The sequence below is a fragment of the Alosa alosa genome, chromosome 22 (genome assembly GCF_017589495.1).
Source record: "Alosa alosa isolate M-15738 ecotype Scorff River chromosome 22, AALO_Geno_1.1, whole genome shotgun sequence".
Taxonomy (NCBI): domain Eukaryota; kingdom Metazoa; phylum Chordata; class Actinopteri; order Clupeiformes; family Clupeidae; genus Alosa; species Alosa alosa.
In genome coordinates, this window is record NC_063210.1 from 5,089,903 (window position 1) to 5,114,339 (window position 24,437).

The 24,437-nt window shown below is 40.9% G+C and overlaps 2 protein-coding genes across 11 annotated transcripts in view; both read right to left on the minus strand.

Moving 5' to 3' along the window:
* LOC125287523 (poly(ADP-ribose) glycohydrolase-like) overlaps nt 1–12,910 on the minus strand; it is a 56,828-nt gene extending 43,918 nt beyond the window's left edge. The window contains exons 1-9 of one of the 5 annotated variants that reach the window (XM_048233406.1): nt 12,879–12,910; nt 12,457–12,518; nt 12,240–12,301; nt 12,019–12,094; nt 11,358–11,906; nt 9,832–10,033; nt 8,860–8,976; nt 8,089–8,163; nt 7,390–7,461 (exon numbers count right to left, since the gene is read on the minus strand). In XM_048233406.1, coding sequence (XP_048089363.1) covers nt 7,390–7,461; nt 8,089–8,163; nt 8,860–8,976; nt 9,832–10,033; nt 11,358–11,906; nt 12,019–12,047 — 1,044 coding nt within the window. In that variant the 5' untranslated portion in view covers nt 12,048–12,094; nt 12,240–12,301; nt 12,457–12,518; nt 12,879–12,910. Of the gene's footprint in view, nt 1–7,389; nt 7,462–8,088; nt 8,164–8,859; nt 8,977–9,831; nt 10,034–11,357; nt 11,907–12,018; nt 12,095–12,239 lie in introns of all 5 variants that reach the window. The other 4 variants (XM_048233403.1, XM_048233402.1, XM_048233405.1 and 1 more) reach the window with 4 other exon arrangements.
* A 4,195-nt stretch (nt 12,911–17,105) lies between these two features.
* On the minus strand, nt 17,106–22,950 carry LOC125287077. 6 transcript variants are annotated; one of them, XM_048232502.1, is made up of 10 exons: nt 21,802–21,949; nt 21,221–21,293; nt 20,987–21,047; nt 20,828–20,864; nt 20,545–20,684; nt 18,279–20,280; nt 18,104–18,164; nt 17,776–17,936; nt 17,517–17,590; nt 17,106–17,393 (listed from the first exon to the last, which is right to left on the minus strand). In XM_048232502.1, the coding sequence occupies exons 6-9, from the start codon at nt 19,029–19,031 to the stop codon at nt 17,540–17,542; spliced, it is 1,026 nt and encodes a 341-aa protein (XP_048088459.1). In that variant the 5' UTR covers nt 19,032–20,280; nt 20,545–20,684; nt 20,828–20,864; nt 20,987–21,047; nt 21,221–21,293; nt 21,802–21,949; the 3' UTR covers nt 17,106–17,393; nt 17,517–17,539. The 6 variants fall into 6 exon arrangements, with proteins under 6 accessions (XP_048088459.1, XP_048088456.1, XP_048088455.1 ...); XM_048232499.1 differs by lacking the exon at nt 21,802–21,949 and adding an exon at nt 22,844–22,950 and having other exon boundaries at nt 17,517–17,936; XM_048232498.1 differs by having other exon boundaries at nt 17,517–17,936.
* Nucleotides 22,951–24,437: the final 1,487 nt, after the last annotated feature.

Below are 24,437 nucleotides of genomic sequence, written 5' to 3' on the forward strand. Positions count from 1 at the left end.
TATACATCACATCATAGGTGACAAAGTAATCAGGCATGGATGTAGTGGGTGGAGAGAGAGAGAGAGAGGGCTGACTAAGAGCCCTCTACACACACACACACACACACAATCCAGATTTACAACCGTGCATCTTCATCTCATTCATGCCACACTCCCCTTCATCACAAAGGGTTCCCTCAAGTCAGCAACTCCAAGCAGGCTAACCCCACTGTCCACACCAACATAGACCCAAACTCACATCCAGACTGGTGTATCTAATAGGGGAATTGAGTATTGTTTTTGGGACATGCTAAGTATAACGAATGGCTCAATGACTTGGCACATGCATTATGTGTATGTGGATATCGGCAAGCTTAACATCTTACTCTGTTCATCTTGACAGAGACAGGTGTATGTGTACATGTATGTGTTTATGAGTGCATGTATGCATGTGTGTGTGTGAGAGAAAGAGACAGAGAGAGAGAGAGAGAGGCAGACAGAGACACAGTGTGTGTGTGTGTGTGAAACACAGACACCTGAGGCTGTTTGTCATGAGGCAGGGTGCCGTTCATTAGAGATGCCACTCCAGGATAAATCCATATTCAATGCCAGTGCCAATGGCCATCCATTGTCCATCCTGTTAGTCAACAATTCTTGCAATCTGTCAATCCAAGCCAACAACTCCTTAACCTCACCGTCAATCACCAAGGGTGTAAATGAAACAAACCAAAATTAACTATTTATTCTGCACAAAGAGTGGCCGTGTCTGATGTCAACAGTTCCTGCCTGTCGTGCCAAAGACTCCGAGATGAAAAGTGTAGACAAGCCACGCAAATCCAGGGCAAGTGGCCTACGTTTTGGGTGCTAAACAAAAGGCAAAAGTCCCAGCAACACAAAATAAAGTCCTCACACCAGACGTAGCTCCCCAAATCTTTAATGACACATCGTTTCGGGTCAAGCCACGTCATTAGAGATTTGGGAGATACATCTGGTGTGCGGACTTGTTATTGCACTATTTTGCGATGACCTGACAATCTCTGGAGATGCATTTAAACCATGATCAGACAAGGGGTCATGTTAAGACCCTGGAGATGTTATCACACTGTGGAGTCAAAATTCGAAGTGTAAATAATATGCTTTAGATGCATTAACATATCAACTGTGATTTGCATAGAACACATCTTCAGGCTGCCAGTTAAGTGTACTGTTGAATTAACTTCTAAAGCACCACAGTATGTCTACCTTGTGAAAGATGCTTTATTTGCGTGTCAGCATAACTGATAATATTTCACAGAGTAAAAAAACAACTTTTACTTTTATCCAGTATGCAGCTTGGGCTTCCCTCACTTGATCTAGGCATTGAGGCAGCTTTGTGGACGGGATTTAGGACAAGACTGAGGGGCTTTGTGGACGGGATTTAGGACAAGACTGAGGGGCTATCAGCCTGATAATGGGAAGGGAAACGTGCTTTGAGTCTCTGTGTTGGAGCGCCCAGCCATTATCACCTGTAAGCTTGAATTATAGCCTTCGCTCGGCCTGACTCGATAATCCGTTTGCAGCTATTGTGTGCCAGCTCAGGGCCACCTCGAGTGCAGCAAACACTTTCAACTGCATCTCTATGTCAGCAATCACATCATCTGTAAACTGACATGTACTGAGTACAACATTTGTACCCAAATCTAATCCAGCAAAACAGTGAAATCCTCACTGAGGTGTGTCATTATGTAGATTATAGGTTTATTATAAACTTATTTGTAAACAGACACAGAGTATAGGGTTCCCACTCAAAGTCAGATGTAAAAATTCCATGACTTTTCCCTGACGAAAAACCTTAATGCTCTTACATAACTTGCACCACTATGCCACTTGCATACTTAGGTCAAACAGAACTACCTCAGCCATTTATTGGCCTGACTTTTTCACTATTATATTGACTGTCTACTGTATGCACAATTGCACAATTTCAACCCAAATTTTGCTGCTCTTATTTCTTCATTGTATGTGCCTTCTTATTTACTTTTTATATTGTTTACTTGAATGTTATGTTTGTCTGTGGACCTAATTGGTAAAATATGTCTTGTCACCATGGGATAGTGGGAAACGTAATTTCGATCTCTTTGTATGTCTTGACATGTGAAGAAATTGACAATAAAGCAGACTTTGACTTAATTTCCATTACCTACCACAGAATGAATCATACAATATACCGACCAAAGATTTTAGAGTAGCCGCATAGCGTTCAACAATCTTTGACTTTTTTTAGAATGAGAGATGAATAAATGAGCTTTGAATAAACAAACACAAATGATACAATTCCCTGACTTTCCATGTCTGGAATAGACTTCATCAAATTTTCATGATATTCCAGAAATTCCATGACCAGAGAGTGTGACACCTTCTGAACACTCCAGTTCCTCCTAGCTCAACCATAGAGCCTGACACATCCAGGAGATGAATTAATGCAGGCGTTCAGTGAGGCCCCTCAGGCAGGGATGAAGAGGTGTATTAAGACAGGTTTATGTGCCTGTGGATATGTACCTGAGTATGTTTGAGTCTGTGTGTTTGTACGCATATTTGTGCTTGTGTGTGTGTGTGTGTGTGTGTGTGTGTGTGTGTGTGTGTGTGTGTGTGTGTGTGTGTACACAGGTGCACTGTATGGCGTCAGAGCTTCGGCAGTGGCGCTGACATTTATCAGAGAGCTCTGAACCCTGACACATTCATTTTAAAGAACCATTGGGTCCCTTAACTAGACACACACACACACGCTGTTTTACGGCCCTTACACCAAAGCTGTGTGTGTGCGTTTGTGTGTCTGTGCTTGTGTGTGTCTATGTCTGTCTGTTTTTGTCTGTTTTTCTCTCTCTCCCTCTCTGTGTGTGTGTGTGTGTGATGCTTCTGTCTGCCTCTTACATCTTTTCAGAAAGAAAAAAAAACATCATCCACCGACGGGCCAATTTTGGAAGGGTATCCAATTAGGTGTGCAGACTTTTATGAGTTGGTGAGCTGTCATGGTAAAATATACACACAATTACACCCACCAACCCCCTACAGACTATTGGGAGATGGTTATTTATTGTTTGTGAAGAGGCTGGAACATGTTTCTCCACTTTATGTAATGAGTCACGCTAATAAATTAAGACATTAAGGAAAAGATATACAATAGCATTTAACAAAAGCCCTAATACTTTCCCCAACCACACCGATTGACATTGAAACAGCCCCAATCACTTTCCCACTGTAAATGTTTTGAAGATGAATGCATTAACTATTAAGAAAAGGAAACCACTTAATTAAAATAAGAATCACTGAGAAGAGGAAAAAAGGGATAAATTGGCATCATACATAATTCTTGTCATTCATTCATCATTAATCTTAGCATAATTGTATTTGAAATACATAAGTCAAATAAAAATAGATATTTGAAGGCACAGTAAGTGATGGTGACATGTCAGGGTAGAATTGCTGATTCACTGCCATCAGAGCCCCAACTAAATGAAGTTAAATACTAAATAGGATATAAAATAGAGACTGTGAATAGAAGCCAAGAGCTGTGTGGGGGAGTGGTGCTGTTAGGAGAGCTGATTCAGTGCTGTCGTAGTCACTTTGGCTGCAACGTGCAGGAGAGATGCTTCACTGCTTTGAAAAGAGCCCCAGGTCACAGAGGAAGTTCCTTTGCAGACAGACTAGGAAGATAATGGCTCTTCAGTCAGTGTGTGTGTGTGTGTGTGTGTGTGTGTGTGTGTGTGTGTGTGTGTGTGTGTGTGTGTGTGTCTTTGAAGGCCTATGTAGGACTGGTGAATTGTGTGCAGCACCCTCCACATTTATTGGCAACCCAGGTAAAGTTGAGTAAAAGGAGCTATTAGCAATTTATCTATTCATCTCACTATGAAAACAAAGAGAAAAAATTCAACCTTATGGTGAGGCATCTATTCTGAGAAAAAACAATGAATCGTGAAGAAATATTTTTTAACAAAAAAACATGTGCCACAATTATTGGTACCACTGTATTTAATGCATTGTTAAGCCTCTTTGCCAATAAAACAGGTATTAGACTTCTGCTATGACATGCTATAAAGTTGGAAAATACAAAGCAAGGGATTTGAAATCATTCATCTTTACAGAATCTCTCCAGATAGTCCATATAACTAGGTCTTCTCTTGTGCATTATCCTCTTTAGCTCAACACACAGGTGTTCGAAAGAGCTCAAATCAGGGGACTGAGATACAGCAACCATGGCAGGAGCTTAATTTGTGTTCAGTAAGCCATTTTTGTGTTAATCTAGACATGTTTTTACAGTACCTGATGATTGGAATTGCTTAATTACTGTAAATAGGTCATTTTCAGGCAAGTACCTATTTTTCAGCCATTCCCTTTAACAGAGGTACATTTATTTCCCCAAATAATTTTGAATTGTGCATTATGATGATAAAGCATTACAAAGGCATCCGACCTCTGTTTCACTTTGTTTTTATACCTTAATAAAACAGGAAGTCATGGAATACCGCTTGAAAGTTCAGTCATATATACTTTTATTAACTTAAATAAGTTGAATATAAATGGAAAAAAGATTCAGTTACATTTTGTTTATAATATGTATTAAGGGTACCAAGAATTGTAGGCCATGTGCTTTTGTTAATAACATTTATGTCTTTATGATGGTTTTGTCTAAGATTAATCAGCAAAAACATTTTTGCTTGTTTCATTCCTTTTTATTAAATTTTACCAGTAAATGTGGGGGGCACTGTGTATGTGTGTTTGTATAAGGTGCGTGTGTGAGAGGTTGTTTGCAAGGAGGCTGCATGATCTGAATGTGTGTGTGTGTGTGTGTGTGTGTGTGTGTGTGTGTGTGTGTGTGTGCGTGTTTAAGTGAGTGCTGGCCATGTTCCTCTGACTACTGACGTGCTTGTCTCCATTGGAGCCTGTGCAATTACAATAAGTGACCAGCCTTCCGCACTCTCCCCATCCGACAGGCATTTACAAGACATCTCTGGAACAGAATACCTCTTCCTTACACTCATAAAAATAAAATGGTTTTCATGCCCATTCATAGTGGGGAAAACTTGGTTCTTATTAAAAACCCTCCAGTGAACGGTTCCATGTGGATTTGATCCCTTTTGAAAGCTTTTCCTGCACGGGCACCTAGGTTAAGTAAAGTTAAGGTAAATACAGGGAAAATGACTGATTAATAATGTGGTCCTTGTGGTCAAATCACCATGATGAAAGCACTCAGTGTGTGCGTGTGTGTGTGTGTGTGTGTGTGTGTGTGTGTGTGTTCTGATGATTAGCCTGATATAAAACACTCCAGAAATCCTGACTGTCCTTACATAACATTCTGTAAAGCCAAATACAGGGGGAAAGTAGCCTGAAGAGAGGTAAAGAGCACGTCCTGAGGTCAGGAAATAAAAAAAGAGAAGGAAGAAAAAACAAAGAGACAGAGAGACGGGCAGAAATAAAGACAGAGAACAGACAGAAAACAATAATGCTGAAACACATTTAAGGAGACTGGGGACTACATGAGGAATAAAGAGACCAGGAGGAAGAGGAGCCGAGAGGAGGGGTAGAGAGGATGAGGACGGCAGCCCTGTGACAGCACAGAGAAAGACTGCCTGATTAGGGACTCTGCACTCTAGCTAATGGCCGACATTAGTCCCCATATAGATTGGCCGACTCGCGGTAATTCAATTAGAGTAAGCATAAATATTCCACCGGCAGATACTGACCCAGCAAAAGAGGAGGAATAGTATGCAAAATAAGAAATTATGTTGTCATTTTAAAAGGGTGGTCAAACTGAAAAATGAAATGAAAGAAATGTTGGGATATTTCTGTAGAGTGTCTACATTACAGCAGCAGTTAGAGTGGTGGTGGTGGTGGGGTGGGGGTCAAGCCTAGCCAAAGCTTTTCTTCTGATAGCGAATGGAGATGCCAAAGCCAGTGAATCAATTTTACACAATCTACACAAATCAATTTCACCACCTCATGTATGATATATCGGAACAGTTACTATGAAAAGCATCAAGTGCAGATTCCAATTTTCAATCTGACTCTTTGACAATCTGCTTTCTGATGCCTTGCTCCGTGCTGAGAGTGAGAGTAAGAGCCTTGTGTTGTCAGAAGCGTTAATGGAACAGACCCAGTGACCATGGAAACAGCGCCTTTCTGACAGTCCGCTAAACGTGACCTTTGAATGGCAGATTGCTTTGTTTTTACACCACCTTCACTGAACAGAGAACCCACCTAAAATATATATATATAAAAAATACTGGCCTGGCATTTATATGTTAATATTAACTGGAATTAACTAGAATTCCATCAGAAAAGGGTTTGCACAATTCCCTGTGACATGTATGTGACTGGCTTTGACAACAGCGAATTTAAGCCTGATTTCTATTACAAGGAGTTAGGGGTCCACAGGTCTTCAATGATGAGGCCAACCGAGAGGAAAAGACCCTTTCAGTGCCCTTTTCATCTGCACCCCTTCAATATAGAGATGTTGTTCCAAATATTCGTCCAACAAATAACCCTCTTGTTTCAATTTATGAACAACGGGGACACTAATCGATTGGTAAGCCCTACAAAAACATAATTGAGTTCTGACTACATACCAATGACTGAGATCAGCACATGCAGGAGAACAAAGCATAGAGAGCAGTTGATAAACCTGTCACAAAAGTAATGACAGTGTATGAGCATACCCCTATAAGAATTTATTTCAGCTATAACAGCCCAAATCAAATCATCAAAAGTTACAAATCATCTCACTTTACATTTACAGACTGTTCTGTATTTCTTATCACGAGAATACATTATAACCTCCATTTCCTCTCCATCTCTTCTGTTGGGTGAATACAGCCCTGTCTGCTATGTCATGATTGCTACTTTATGGAGTAGTGCTCCAACGGCACATTGCCAACTCTATGTCAGTCACTTTCAGTGTGACCGACAAGGTCAAATCTCAGCTTGGTAATGGTGTGATTGCTTGGGTGATGGGCCAATGTTGTGGCTTGTAGCGACCTCTTGAGGATAGAGGTGGTAATGCAAACTGAACTAAGGTGAGTTTCTGCCACCCAAACCCTGCCAGTATAGTCTGGCACTCTAGATTTAGCAGGAATCCTAAAACAAGGCCTCTCATGAAGCAGTGAGCAGAGAGTTGCATCGATAGACAAGCACACCCTTTTACAACTAGACTAAATTCAAATACCAAATAATTTCTGTGGCTTCTTTTAATTTCATAGGTTGCGTGTATTCCTACAGAGCAACCAGGTTTCAACTACAAAAAAGGATCACACTCTATCTAACTAAATAATTCATGCAGATACACAATTTACATACCAAATCAACACAGAAGAACCATGACAGCATTCAACAGAATACATCATTGACAGTGACCAGTTACAGCAGTTTAGTATTTACCTTCACAAACGAGTAGAGAGCAGTGAAGTCCCATTTCTTGGCATGAGCAGCATTGTACTTCAGTATCGCATCCTAGAGGAAAAAGGGTGTGCACACATTAAGTGACAAGAAACTGGTGGCAAAATACAAAACTTCTCATATAAAAAAATGGTACTTCTACCGTGAAAAAAATCTGGTGCTTCATGGGAGAGGACCGGCCATACAGTAAACACCGGAGCACAGAGATGTTTAGGTCGCTTATTTTTATGTTAGAACGGTGCAGAACCGTATTAAAACAAAAATAGGCAACATTAACATCTGTGCTCTCCGGTGATCCCTTCCTTTTTACTATAAAACTTCTCATGTCCCTGTATAGCATCAGCACTTGTTATGATCATTTACGTTTCAAATGAGGATATGGCAGGTCATAAATGGAGTGGATTATAAGATGCTTTGTCGCCATCTCTTGGACCGCACGCACACTTGTAATAATATGACACTTTGCACTAATACCATACAACAGTCTACCAACTAGTCATTTTGTGTATTGTAGGTATAACTTCGGATTTCAGTATTACAGACTATTTCAATCTATTTGAGTTTACGGCTTCAACTCCTTATTAAAACTTTGCTGATAGTTCTGCCTGCAGTAGTGACTGAGTTGCCATTACAGAAAATTGCTTTGGATAAAAGCGTCTAATGAATAAATGTAAAAATCACCTTCACATCACGAGAGCTGCGGAACGACTGACTGAGAGTTTTCTCAATCAGGGCCCATCTGCTTTGAACTCCATCCTATAAAACAAGCACAGCCATCAGCTTAATCAGACATCCATGAACAAAAAGTGCTTTCAATGAGCATTCAATGAACACTTGACTTGACATGTTGACATTAATGTCCTTTGTACTGTCTCAGCTGTTACGGACACTCTGATTTCCATTGATAGGCCCGTGACAGCGTTAAACCCAAGCCAAAACTGTGCCAACCAGGGGGGTCAGGATTGGAGGGCTAGCTTCAGCCAGTTAGAATCCAAGTTGGCTACCACCACTATTTAATATGTGCTCACTTCCGGCCATATTTTATTAACACGCCAATGAGGTGCCACATTACTGATGCAAACAAAAGTATGTTGTTTATGTGGATTGACAGTTTCTGAGCTGGAAGCATGAGCCAATCCACATGGACGACATAATTTGTGGTCATCTGTAATGTGGCACCTAATTGGCTTGAAGTGAGCACATGTTAAACTCCATTTTTAAAGATGGTGGCAGCACATCAAGTGTATTTTTTGGCTAACGTAGTTAGCCTATCAACAGCCATTGAAATGAATGGGCCGGTACTTTCTCACTCTCTCCAGGTCTGACATACCTTCCTGGTCCAAACATATAGTTAGTGAATTGAATAGAATATGCACTGCATGAGGACAAAGTGACATCAAAAGTACATAAGCTATGACATTCAGACTGCTATGCATTGTGGGTGCACATTACCTCAACTGGAAAGAGGTTCTTCTCTGAGCATGGCATCTTGACATTAACGTCATCCCAGGCATCTTTGAACCTGGTGGGATATGGCACGGGCACCTCACCAAGCCTAAGGAGATCTGTCTGAGGGAAACAAAACATACTAATGTAAAATCAGGCCCATGGTACAAAAACTTTAAGAAGGGAACAGTGTAGAAAGCACCTGATTCTACTTCTTGCCTGAAGAATAGCTAAGCATTCTGTAACACTTGGCAAAAATAACTAAAAGGTTGTGGTTTAAATTTTTCCAGGAGAGATGTTCAGATAAGATGATCCTCAGAGGCATTTTTACATTGACGAAATCATACAATATTTGGGCATTATAATTGAGCATGTCGATAACTCGATAGCTCCATGGCACATTCATGACTGTAATATGAGAGAGCGAATGACATGTCACTTGAGTACTCAAAAACAAAAATAACCAATTACAACAGCAGTGTGTGCAACATGTATGCTGGGCACAGAGGCACATACAACTAAGCCAATAATTATTCATACATGAACGTCATTATTCACAGAAGATATGCAACTCTGGTCTGTCAAAAACATGCTCAGATGGGGGCGATGATCAGAAGGATTGGTTTGGGTCACGGTCTGTATGTGCTTCACAGTCTGTCTTTGTTTAGATTCACCAGTATTTTTAGTGGTCTTTCAAAGTCTGAGATTTTCACATGAAGGATATAAACGGTTCACGGTAGCTTTGTGGCCATGCACTGAACTCTCCTTAATCAACAGAGCCAGGGTCAAACGGGTTTCCATTCTATGTCATCTTTAATATGATGTCTTATTTGATTAAGATTTCTGCACAATTTATGTATTGTGCTTAAGCCATTTCCATATAGAAAATTTGAATAAAAATGTGCTATTAATCAAAATTAGGCATAGGTCTGAATACTTAACAATATATCCTGTAGGACCTGCTGTGTTGATCCTTACCCTTATGGCAACCGTGTGCGTGTCGGAGGCCCTCAGTGGAGGTAGTGGGGGGCTGCAGGCAGGGGTCCTCCTCAACTCAGAGATGGGGGTCCCCAGCCAAGTGACCCTAACATCACCACCATCCTCATCTTCCTCCGAGGGTCCCTCGCTGCCACTGTCACTGACTCCATCCCCCTGAACATTCCGCTGCAGGCACTGAGCACTGCTCAAGGAGAGGGAAGAGGAAGAGAGAAGTGAATGTGTTCACCACCACCACTGTCATTCCAACACAAAGCACTACGAATGCAGATACAAACTACACGGATTAATGTGCAGTCAGTTTTGTGTTTCATTTTTATATATATATATAAAGACAATCAAAAATAATTGACAAAAGAGTGAAATGACTGACTGTAAAATCATTACAAATATACTGAGAGAGAGCAGTAAGCCTATACATTCATGATGATAACATCGACGGAAGATGATGCACATTCACTTTTATGAATTACTCACAGTAAATGTGGGATGAACCTCCCGATAGAGTGAAACCAATCGCTTCTATGATGTGACCTCTCTGTGCCATTACGCCAAAGCCGGGATGAGCACACAGACAGCCCCATAACAGACAATCCAAACAGTAACCTCATACTCTGTTACAAACACATACAAACCAAAGCACACTAATGGCACAGCACACTAATAGAGGTCAATTCCACCACTGATAGAGGTCAATGCCACTAAGAATACACGGCTATCATAAAAACTGCTCAGGTATTCATTGCATCACTAGTGGGGTATAGCCAACAACAACACAAGCTTAAAGTAGTCACCTATTTAAGGTATAACACAGCAAAGACTTAGACTATCATCACAAACCTTCAGAAATCCGAAACATACAGATTTGACAACTGCAACAGCAAAGAGTGAAAACTTTGGCCTTCCACCTGCAGAACTGGTATCCATTTAACACAGGCTTTTGGTAATACCTGCTACAAAAACCATTACAGTCAATAGCATGCCTCACATGAACACTAAAGCATGAAGACTTTCACTTTCATTTCATACAAGACCTAAATATGAAACTCGCTATACCAGCTTTCCGGTCTACCAGCTACAAGCAAGCAACCGTAACCTGAGTAGCATAGGAATATCTAACCTAGCCTGCTGGTAGACAATTCAAACGCAGCCGCTTGTCAAAACTCTCAAAACAATATGCGACCCAGCGCGTGCTCCTACACGTCCCGTTAACACTTGGTGATTGCTATTCTTGGTACTACCACCTGGAGTCACTATTAGCGCATTTTGCGCGGCAAACAGCTTCAAAGGGATTTGGGTACAGAACGGTCACCTTACTAAAATACTAATAATTATAATAATTGAAACAAAGAAACAATCAAACTAACAAAAAACCCAGCAAAACCACTCTCATTCTCAAAATATTTACAAATTCACAAAACAAACCATGCTGGAACAGCATATTATGTGGAGAGTTGGTCATCATAGGACAATTTTCCATTTAGCCCTAGAATATCAGAATGACTTACCTAGTAGAAGGGGTCACAGATAATGGTTTGCAGAAGTAGTCTGTGATTTTGGGCCCTGATTTATGACTGCCTTTCTGCCCAGCAGAGCTCAGCTCCAGCTTGTCTGACTCTGTGCTGCTCTGGGTCTCCATCATGGCATCCACCCCTGCCTGGTCCAGCTCCTCCAGCTGGGCTGATCTGACAGCAGCCTCGCCGGTGTTCTGGGAGATTGCCTGAGTCTGGTTGGACTCCTCTCTCTCCTCATGGGTGGTTGACTGGAGGAGGGGCACGTCAGGACTCTCTGGGCCCATCATGTCAGTGTCCACCTGGGCTTCGGGATCTGTGGCGCTAGACTGGGTCTGGGGCTCTGAGGACAAGTTGGGCCTCTTCTTCACCAACCATCCTTCCAGGGAGTTCCTGTGCCGCTGTTGCTGGAAACTCTTCCCTCTTCGAGCCACCTGGCTCCGGGGTTGTCCCTGGGACGCCTCTGGCAACAAAGGCTTCCTGACACCCAGTTTACCAGGTGGACTAGACCTCACTGGCTTCTCTGTCTCTGCATGTATCTTGGAGCTGTAAGAAACATAGCCTAGCGTCAGTCAAAGCACACTTCCTCCCAGTAAGGCAATGCAAATAATGCAAAACATCAGAGACTTTAAACAGATTGATTCCAAAAATTGCTCACCTGTCCTCATTGTTCCTATCTCTGTCCATAATAGCAACACTTGTAAAGGCACCTTCTTTCCTGGTTGCTGAAATAGCTAGAGAAAACAGCTGCATTTAATTGTTTTAGTTCAACTTGATGGCTGTGTATGAAATAGGGTAGGAAAATAGAGATCAAAAGAATTACTGGTGCCATTAGAGTAATTTTAAAGAAATTATTATAAAGAAGTCGTGTGCCCTTGCCTTTGTCTTGGGCGCCCTCTTTTACGGCGGTGGGGGATTTGTTCTGGAGTGCTGGTTTGACACTTTCAGGAGAATAGGTGTCAAGCCTCAGTTTTTTTCTAACCGGCTCGATATCAGACAGCGTAGTCATGCTTTACACAACATTAAAGCATCAGAACAAAATGTCTGATATTGACAACTGTTAAAAGTTATTAAGTTCTTAGCAAATAATACTCACAAAGTGAGATTCGTAAGGAGTAGTGTTGAAGCGATGAAGTATTGATGATGAGCCGGGTAGTGCTGAAAATAAAGTTTTCTCAATAGTCGGGCGAGTAAACCTGGCATAAAACCGGCAGCCATATGATAACGGTAACGGGGAAAGTTACTGATTTTCGACAGTACGATTAAGAAATAGAACTAAAGCAAATTAACAAAACGTTTATTGTTGTTTTCAGAACTGCACACAAGCTAACTGACATGCTAGATAGCTAATGTTTGAAATCAGCATCCTCTGACATTTTGTCGGTACACCTTGGGAACTTTCAGTTGTCTTTTCAAAGGTTAAACCTGTAAGTACAGCTACTCAAATGCGTATTCATATAAATCATTTACTAAGTACACTCCATGCTCTATTTTGCTAAAAAAACATGCAGCAATTACATTAACTGAATGCTCAAAGCTTTGTGTTGCTTCATGACCCCTACGATAATTTACACTTCCGGGTGATTCTCTTTATCAAAATAAAGGTCTCAAATGTTTGCCCTACAGTCTATGCTTATTATTTTTGTTTGTTTGTTTCAACTAGACTATATATGAAACAGCTCAAAATTGGTAACAGCAAATGACAAACAGGTTACCAAAAAATAGCAATAGGCTACTTTTGAGTGTTTTGAGATCAAATCGACCAAATGTGCATGGCAGTGATATCAGTTCCTGCCATTCTTGGCAAATATGTACATATTCATGTACATATGGGGTCATGTCTGTTTTCCTTTTAAAAATAATGTCTATTGTTTTTGTGGGGTTTTTTTTCTTTTCATTTTTACGTCCCATTTCATATAATGTTATTGAGGGTTGAACAAATTACAGATAGACAAAGGGGGGGGTCTAGTTTGCATGGAAAGAGCCGACTATGACATGGAGATTTTAAGACAATTGGCAGACACTAATGCATATAAAAAGCTCCCTAATGATCCAACCACCAAATTTAAAAGGGAAATAGATTTATTCTTGGACGCTGCACATGGCGCTGGGTTCATCACAAACACAGAGAAAAGATTTCTCACCAAGGAACATCCCACCACCCATGATCTACATCTTATACCCAAAGTGCACAAAAAGTTTACTAAAATTCCCCCGGGACGTCCAATAGTATCTAGCAACAATTCATTGACCGAGCCTCTCTCTAAATACATTGATCACCATATCAGAGCACTGGTGACGTTTCTTCCATCGTAGAGACACAGGAGACCTCATCAGTCATCTCTCGCAACTCTCTGCAACAGGTAATGACATATTGCTGGCAACCATGGATGTGGTGTCTTTATACACCAACATTCCACACCAAAGTGGCCTGAGGGCACTCAAACACTTTTTGGAGAAACGTAGTCATCAGTCGCCTCCTACACAGTTCCTTGTTGATATGGCAGATATAGTTTTAAGCAAAGCTTATTTTCTATTTGGAAGTGACTTCTATTTGCAAAACATGGGTGTGGCTATGGGTGCGGCCTTCGCCCCTGATTTTGCTATCCTTTTCCTAGGAATGTTGGAAGAAAGCTACATATACTCCAACAACCCGTTTGCAAATCATATCCTTTTCTATAAGCGGTACATCGATGACTGTCTTCTAGTATGGCGGGGCTCTGAACAGCTAATCCAGTCTTTTCTACTGTACATGAATTGTCTACATGAAACCATCAAGTTCAGCATGGAATGTGATCCTTTCAAGGTCAGTTTTTTGGACACCTGGGTCATACATGAGAATGATGCCATTCATACATCTTTATATGTCAAACCTACTGACAAAAACAGTATTTTGCATGCCTCCAGCTTCCACCCCACCTCTTTGAAACAGGGGCTCCCATACAGCCAATTCCTAAGAGTGAGAATCTGCAGTGATGACCAAGACTTCCGGACTGAGACAGACAAGATATATAGTCAATTCCTGGCAAGAGGCTACAGCAAAGACACACTGGATCGGGCCTTTCATAAGGTAAATTCGGCCCAGAATGACACCCAAGCCAATAAAAGAAGGAAAAAGGACCATTCTGTGATCTGCTGTACCATCTACACACCTCGAACCAACCAGATAGAAAAGATAATTAAGAAGCATTGGGACATCCTCAACACAGATCAAGCATGTGCCACCCTGTTTAGAGATCCACCACTCTTTGCACACTCCAGGGCTAGAAATATACGTGACATCTTGGTGCATGCTGATACGTTTGATCGTTCTAAGACACCATGGGAACGACTGGACAATGCAAAAGGTTTTTTCCCCTGCCGGAATTGCACATCGTGCACCACTACAGGTATGAAGAAAATCAATAAATTCAAATGCTCAAAGTCAGGTAAAGAGAATACAATCAACAAATTCATAACTTGCAGCCCTGTGAATGTAATTTATTTACTAACTTGTCCTTGTGGATTACAATACATTGGCAAGACCAACAGGCAACTGAGAATCCGAATCAACGAACACAGGAGTGCCATCCACAGACAGGACAATAGATCATCAGTGGCCAGACACTTCTCCATGGCTGAGCATAAGATGAGTGACTTGGAGGTAGTGGGAATTGAACGTCTATCACCCAGCCGCAGAAGCCTATCACCCAGCCGCAGAAGCCGTGACATGGAAAGCAAACTTCGACAATGTGAAGCAAGCTGGATTTTTTACATCGGCACATTGTCTCCTGGAGGACTCAACGAAGACTTTGACCTGACTTGTTTTTTATAAACATGGACATTTGAGTGTGACTAATATTAATCTCTCTCCTGCAATGTGCACTTGTTGCAGTTTGTGAGTGTTGCTAATGTTTTGCTTCTGGAATGGATGATTGAAAATGTTAGTCTCTGGTGCATGTTAATTGATTGCTAATTGAGTGTTTGGTCAAGTATACTGTGATTGGTCCATGTGAATCCTGTTAATGATGTCATGTCCTTTATATGCTGTGAACTCTGATTGCTGAGAATTTGCACTGAGGATGGGGTCACCCGAAACGTTTGCACTTGCACTTTAGTTTACCTGTATAGTCTGGTGAGCCAATAAATCACGTTTTAATGTGAAACTCGGTTTTTGAAGACATTTTTGAAGAGCGAGCTCCTTCCTTGATTTGTGTTCTTGAACCAATTACAACCATACCTAATCATGAATATAAATCTGCAATGTTATTGGAAAGTAACTTCATATTGTGGTCATAGTTGTATTTGCATGATCTGCTTTCTGGGTATACCTTTCTGTAGCTATTATACCATGATATATTATTATATTGTTATAGTATATATTATTACATTTTACATTATGCAACCCCAAATCAGAACAAGTTGGGATGTTGTAAATGCAAATAAAAACAGAATGTTATAATCTGCAAATACTATAGCTGCAAAAAGGACGTAGACAACATACAGTTTAATATATTTAAAATTACATAAATGACTGTTTCATGGAAAATACAAGTTGATTTTGAATTTGATACCAGCATCTACAGTACATTATATCATTAAAATATTCAGAGAATCTAGAGAAATTGCAAACAAGGGACAAAGCTGAAAGACAATATTGGATGGTTGTGGTCTTTTGAACCTCAGATGGCACTGCATTAAAAACCAGACCTGTTTCTGTTGAAATTCATTGTATGGGCTCAGGTAAACCTCTGATATGTTTATGAGCACAGTTTGATACTCAATTCCCAAATGCTAGTGTAAACTTTGCCATGCAAAATAATAAATCATATTTAGAGGCAGGGGTTAAAGTGGAGGGGAATGGGGATGAACACAGTTCCGCCACCTCATCTAAATTAATAATAAATAAATTCTTTCATACCAAGGATAGCATGATGATATTGTTAAAATAAATGTTGAGTTCATTTTTCGTGTGTACAGAGGTGACCAAGAAGCTAGCAATTCTTATCCAAAAAGTATTGCTACACCACGATAATCAATATGTTGTCCAACGGTGACTCATTTTTCCCTGTTGCACCGACACTGGATTTTAGGGTTCCCCAACCTGCCAAATCCCACTTTAAACACTGTTTAAAGGTGATACAGAAATCCCACCGTCTTATGGACCTGAGCTGGTTTGAAATAGGCAAAGGTAAAGTGGAAAAAGGAGATCAATCAACGTTTGCCATTCTTTGTGGAAATCATGGACTCCTCTGGGCTAAAGAGGAGAGGGCCTAAGCAACTATCCAACTTGTTATAGTGCACAGTTCAAAACCCAGCATCTATAATAGTGTGGAGGTGCATTAGTGCCTACAGCATGGGCATCTTGCACATCTGGCCAGGCACAATCAATTCTGAATGATGTATACAGGTTTTGAGCAACATTTACCGCCATCCAGGCGATGCCTTTTTTGGGAAAGACCTTGAATATTTTCAGGAAAAACAATACCAACATGAATTCTAAACATATTTCCCCATAGAATAAGAGTCCAGATGCTAAAAATGGCCTGTCTGCAGTCCAGACCTGTCAAATTAGGTGCGTCATGGAATGAAAATGATTAAGATAACCCCATACTTTGACCAACTGAAATATCGGGCAGGAATGGGACAACATTTCATTCTCAAAACACTATCAAATGGTCTCCTCAGTTCCTAAACATTTTGCAGTAGTGTAGTGTAGTGACTGTTATTGTATGTATAGAATGAATAACAACAAATATGCATGAAATGACAAGTTTAATGGACATTTGGAGTTGAACAATTTTGAGTTTACGATTTTGAGTTGTAAAAAACATTAAAGGACATGGCCAGTTTTAGGTGGTAAAGAATCAGATGATCCAAAAAATCATTTGGTTGTGTAGGTGACTTAAACATTTGGGTCAGAAAGTCCCATCTCTGGAGAAGATGTGTTGGCAAGCCCAGATGCAGTCTACTGCTTAGTGAGGCCGTCAGAAGCAGCCAACTTAGCGGACGGCTCCTCACTCAGCTGAGTCTCACAGGAGGATGGTGCACAGGCTGGAAAAAAATGACAAAGAACAAAAACAACACTTGCCATGTATCAAAGAATGTCATCAGAACTAAAATGAATGAATACATGAATGTGTCCAGGCTTCCACATTTTTTAGCTGTTTTATTTACCTGGCACATTACTGTTCATCTCTTCAAATGAGGTAACGTTGGTAATGGCCAACTTTAGCTCCTCTCATTATTTTCTGATGAAGAAAGAGAAGGATTATTTCAAATTCAATTATTGATTAATGAAGAAATATTCCATCTGCATACTCACATCATACTGAACCGATTTGTCCGTCACTCACTAATCTGTGAGATCACAATTAGTCCACATAATAGACACATTACAATGACGCATTGACATTGACAATAAACGGAACTCCACCTTGAAGGAGAACTTGAATTTGGGCATCCTGAAGAAACAGCACCCTGCGCTCTCTTCCTCCTGGGCCATCTCCAGACGGCCGGCTGCACACGCAGGAGCCTTGGTGACCTCAGCCAGAGTCTGCCTCAGCTCGGTCTTCATGGCCTGAACCTGAGAGGAACCTGCGAATAACAGAGTGTTCTATCTATATTGTTCTACTCTTCCTTCAAAACTGGTTACGTTAGGGCAGGTTAAAGATTACTTTATACTGTATATCCTCAATGGGTTTGAAACGTGAAAATAGTAAGATCTAGTTGAGGTGATGCTTTAGATACCATCATGAACTTACTTGTGCTTGGAACAAGAGAGTCCTCACTGTCAAGGAGACTGTGTGCTCCATTCTTTGATTTCTGAAGAACACATAGCTATATCATGACTAAAAGTTATACCCTGTGCAGTACTGTATATTGTTTAGTGCAACACTCCATGACCAAATTAGCTCAATTATAAGCATCATACTTTACCTTCCAATTGAATGTTGGCATCTTCAGCCAGGATGGAGTCATTTTCTTTTTGGTCTTTTCCTTATTATTTTTCTGTAGTCCAGTTACAGCTTGAATTGGTGGGAGGGCTGCAGAAGCTGCTAAGTTGGTTTGGCTACAAGTCTTTATTATCTCTCCTGTCAATTTCTCCACCAGGAAGGACTCAAAAGATTGATCTTGTGATTCCAGGGCAGAACACAGCACATCTTCAGAGCCAAACTCTCTAGTAAGATCCTTGTAAACATTTCGGTACATCAGGTGAAAATTCACTTGCTGCGGATGACTTTCATCACTTGTGATACCAAAACATGTTTCAAGCTCACACAGAATCTTCTGGATCAATTCTCTGGAGATATCCAGAACATTATCCGGAACTCCGTCCTGACGAGTGCCAATGAACGGGTGTGAGCTATCAACTTTCTTCAGAAGTCGAATGACCAACATGGAGACAAGGGAGGCATAGTCATTCTTGTTAGACTCTGAAAGAGGGAGGTGTGAGGAAAAGATGACTGCTTCACACTCACTATTTTGTGGCAAATCAAAAATATGAGGGAGCGCAACTTTTGAGTTAGTGGTGGATGACGTCATTTCAGTGTCTTGCGGCTGTTTGTCTAAGAGTTTCTGATCCTCCCTGACTAGTTTCTTGAAGTCGTCACTGTTGACAGATGCAGCGTTTCCCTCAAACTCTGTGGAGAGAGTCACCATGACTTCTTTTACCATCACTTCTGTGAACATGTTGAGGATACAGGATGATGTTGAGGTCTCTAGGTTCTGCTGGGAACATTCTTGGTCCTCAGAAGATCAGAAGATGCTGAGGGGAACAAACATGATGACACTAGTCGCTTCACAGCCTCTTCTACATAACCGTAAATAAATCCAGATGGAGCTTCATTCTGTCTCTCAGCTCTGGCTGGTAACTTGCAGAGAATGGAGTCTGAAAGGCTCTTCCCCACTTCCACAGAAATAGTCTGGAGGCCATGAGAACTTTTTATAATCTTTTGGACTTGATCCGCAATATCATGGGAGAATGCCCTCATTTTTGATTCAGAGATCAGTTTCTCCAGTCTGATGGGGACGGGAACAAGTCTTTCACCTTCTAAGACGGTGTCCACCACTTGGGCGATGGCTTCGTTGGCACATGCAGGAGACAACGAAGAGCCTTCCATGTTGACAATCACTTCAGGGGGAACAGGAGTGCCATGAAGTTTGGTTGGGTCTTCAATTTCTGCGTCAGCTGATCTTAAGAAGTGAGGCGATGGCAGTTGAGGGCTTTGGGACCTGTCCTTTTTTGTTTCCATGCCAATCATTCTGACTTCACTCAACAAAGCACTGAGGATCTTCTGAATCAGTGCTATTTGCTCTAAATCTTCTGCACTCTTAAGATCAGAAAGTTCAAACTGCATGGACAAAATCACTTGGCTAATGACATGTCTGGCAGAAGCCATTGTTGTCTCCTCTTTACTGTTTAACAGCCATTGTTGTCTCCTCTTTACAGTAAACAGATCTGGAAAACAATTTCCTCACAGCATTCTGAATGGCACTGAACATTGTTTGTGATGTTGCGTAGATCCTTCTCATAGAGAAACCTCCCATGACTCGTGTTGTCTCCACAAGATCTTTCATCCCCGCAACGACATATCCAACAACGTCATACGCTGCTGAGTGAACGTTTTGGCCTGAGTCCTCGTTCATGGAGTCGATAACATCACCGACAAGATCATCAGCAACAGACTGTGAGTGAGTGCCAGGTGGATAGAAGGCAGGAAGCTCACAGTCTGTCTGGCTCTCTGCTTTGGTGTTTGACTCATGGTCATCTTCGGCAAATACCTCAGCGGGAGATTCAGGGCAGGAATCACTGTCAAGAGTGTTGAGCAAAACCTCACTCACTTGCTCGGTTGCCCTTTTTCTAAATTCAGTACCGGTCAGCTGATCCAGCAGAGGAATGGACAACTCTCTAGCATTCTTGGCATCCGACGTGCTTACCCTGTTCCAAGGCATAAACACATGTAGATATCTAGCAAAAACATTTACTGCAAAGGTAAACTACACACAAATTTAAATATAAGAGCTAATTTCACACAAGGATTATATTTGCGCATGATTTACAATCAGGATGCTCTACTTTAGGGATGCACTAGATGATCGATGTCATAAATATTAAATGCTTGTGTTTTGTAAAAAAAAAAAAAAAAAAAAGGTTAGTCATTCCAGTGATTACTGCCCGTACTGAGGTGTGAGTTGCCCTGACCTTGCTGTTCCAAATGGAATCACGTATGTGACAGGAACACCCAGAACTTTTCTAAGGGCTGGGATCAGGTAATAATGAGTCGTCCGGACCACTTTCGCAACTATGCAGGCACAAAGCTGGCTAACCTCTTCTTTGGTCCCCTGAGTAAACAAAAAAAGGCCATAAGCTATTTCATTAGCGTGTTAAAGGATAAAGCATACTACAGAGTTTGTTTTGTTCTCTACACATCATGCCATTGATGACTAATATATGCATGACATTGTGAGGATGAATGTAGTCTCACAGGCACATGTAGAGCCTCACGGACAATTCTCCAATGCCTGATAAAAAAAGGGGGGAGAGAATTTTAGAACCCAGAACATCACTATCAGACCAGTAAAGAACATTTAGAGGGGTTGGGTTTTTTAGGGGTTTTTTCTTCATTATTATTATTCTCTCTTACTCTTCCGTCATGTTTTCCACGAGGTGGCGTACCATGGGGGACAAGTTCACATGATCCTGATCTGAAAAAGCAGTGGCCTCCAGCTATTTTTAACATGTATGGAAGGGCATGTAAAACCTAACTGTTTTAGCATGGGCACAGGGTGACTTGTACTGATTGTGAGACATTTAACACAACTTTCTCTATTCTTTTTGACCATTTCTGTTGACATATTTTAATTTGGCACAGACTAACCTGCATCAATATTTGTGGTCCTCCTTGTCGAGCCACATTCAGCCCTTGGTTCCACAGAATTTGTTTTCTTTGGCTAAAACACAAAAAAATAGTCATAACCATCAAATCATTCTCAACAGTAGAAGTCTGAAGACTATGCACCAGCTGTATTGGGATACACCCAGGCGACAGTGGCCATTAGCCTACATCCAGTTATCCCTTTAGCAATGAGGTAAACGTTCACTCATTGCGACAAATAAAACAAGTACTGCGATGCACATCTGGCAGGGCCAATGGTATTGCATGCCGACAAGGTAGTATTCTAAGACATTCCCAATACCAGTTATAAGAAGTTTCTTTATGCATTTATTCAGACAGGTTCTGGCCAACTACAAGACTGTTTGGAAAAATGTTTTGTTCAAAATTCAATTAGCCTTCACTTAAAGAAACAGTAACAATGACAATAGAATAATAGGCAAAGAGCTAACGGAGATAGACATTTGATCTCAGACTTAGGACAACATTTCAAATCCATAAATAGCTTATATTTTAAAAAACGTAAGCCTGTAATAGCTCTTGAGTCAGACTATTCCTGAGCTTACCTCGTTTCCTTCAGACATTGTGTGGTCGGGAATAGGAAATTAGACCGCAAATAGGAAATTAGACTTATTAAAAGTAAGCCTAGTCCAAGTTATAGACCTAACATTGAGGAATTGCAATGTCAACCTGCTCAAATGAGGTTACGTTTTGTCTGAGAGTATTTCAAACAACACCACGAGAACTAGGGCCTAGGCTATTATGACCCAATGAAACAGCTGTTTTGCGTCACAATGCCCTGACCTGCCTGCAGAGAACAAACGCTAGTGAGAGAGCGTAGCCTACCTAGAACTATGGCTCTGACCCTAGTGATTTCCCCAAATAACAAAATGGTTTTAAATCGTCCTGGAATTATAAGGTTCTATGTGCGTTCAAATTAGTTCTGAGATATTGATCTTCACGTTTTAGAATTCCAGTTATAGTCTACTAATAATTGAAACAAACCTTTCCAAAAATGCACACAAATACCTCTCACCTAGGCTGTCACGGAAAAGAATATGTGTGTCCATCTCAATACTCTCGGAAATGTCCGATAGAACCGCATAATTCTAGAGGGACGATATGTTACAGCCAGCAGACTTTTAAATATTGCTTTAATTCTCCATAAGCATGATTTATCAGAGCCGTATGTACGGCTCTGTGATTTACGGTATGTGAGCGCCCTCTGCAGAGCTTAGGGGGATTGTGAGGTGATGAGCGCCACTAAAATAGTTGGACAAATGTGTTGATCGTGATCATATGTACAATTGATGCATATGGGAGGTATCAGATTCAATATGAAAGACTATTTTTGTTTTGTTCTCTTTCGTTGTATCGTAAATGGTAAAGATCACCATGTTGTGGTAGCAGCTTGCTAGGCTGGTTGTAGCCTAACAGTAGCTCATGTAGACTAGCAGCTAACTCATGGTTAGTCACAAAGCTGAACGATTTCTGTCTTCGTTTAGCTACCTGGAACTCTTTTACGAACCTGTGAGACACTGTTGATTTTGTTTTCAGGTAAAGTTATCTGCCTTCGTGTTTTTGTACTGTGTTCTGTATAATACTCACCATTACCCGTCTGCAGTAGCCGATGCTACCTGGAGCTCTTTTACGAACCTGAGACACTGTTGATTCCTGACCGTTATCAGAATAAACGGCTGATAGCCAAAGACAAGTGACAGCTTTGCATGATGTTCATTACACAACGATTTCAATGTTTCTTGCATGAACAAGCAGACTCCTAAAAGAGAGCGGCTCGGAGGCCCACAAAACCCAGACATGAGGGCCAATCTTTCTGGGATGAGGCAGGCCAACCAAACAAACATAGTGCAAACAAAAAATAAGAAAAGGGAACGTGTTTAGAGGATCTTTAGAGTTTACAGTTCTTTTCTTCATTAAAGGACAGAAAAAAAGGGCAAACTGATTGTTGCTTCAAGCAGATGACTGCATCGGAGACTGTCCAGACAGGGGAAAACTGAGGCACATTAATCAATGTAAAGAGATACCTATATTCTCCAGGTACGGCAGAATGATGGAGAAGGACGCATCAGACACCTGAGGGGCCAAAGGCAGAGAGAAAGAGAGAGAGAGAGGGAATAAAAGACAGAAATTGATAGATGGTGGAAGGAGTGAGGCAAAGTATGTATGTGATCCAGATGCATCAGTAAACATCTTCGGTGCTGTGACTGCCACCAGTCATACAGGAAAACGGTAAAATGTGCAGAAGTCGATGGGACTGTTGATGACAGGTTGACCTTCCTCTCCCCAGTGAGGCCAGACCCAGATAGCAAAATTCAGTTGAATCAACGTTGAAATATGGTTTGGCAGAAATGTTGAAACTACGTTGAAGCCTAACATTGATCTGATGTTGAAAGTGTCCCCTCTACTTTCTGTTGAATCAACATTGGATTTTCAACCATACTGACATTGAATCAATGGTGATTCAACCATCATCTAAATGGGAATCTACATGTAAATTTCAGATGATTTTAGGTTGAAATAATGTTACTGAATCAATATGGTTCAACCATTATCTAAAAGCTACAAAAATGTTTAACAAAAATGTTAATATATGAATCAATGAACAAAATAACAGATGAGGGTTTGTTTTTACATTAAGGTTTATTTAATTAATGTCTACACAAAACAAGTTCAACTTAATCATCATGTACTCATAAATAAGCATTTATCAGCATTGAAATTCCTTGTGCTGAAGTGTCCATTCAACTTCAAAAAAAATAAAATAAAAAATAAATACTATATAAAAATAGGATGGAGAGATGAGGAGGAAGAGGATAAAACAAAATCCAAAAAACTAAGTGCCATTATGTGGGGAATTCCAAGGACGGTTCAGCATCCTGATGACTTGCGGGTAAAAACTATCCCTGTATCTGCTGGTACGGGTCCTTATGCTCCTATCGTCTGCCTGGATGGATGGTAACTCAGTCCTTGTAATGCGCTGTGCTGATCTGACAACTCTTTGTAGCGATTTTCGATCCTGGGCAGTGCTGTTACCATACCATGTTGTTATGCCACCTGTCAGAATGCTCTCTATTGTACCGCGGTAAAAGTTGGTGAATATTTTGTAGTCCATGCCAAATTTCCTCAGACGACACAGAAGGAAGAGCCGCTGTCTAGCTGTCTTTGTGACCACACCAATATG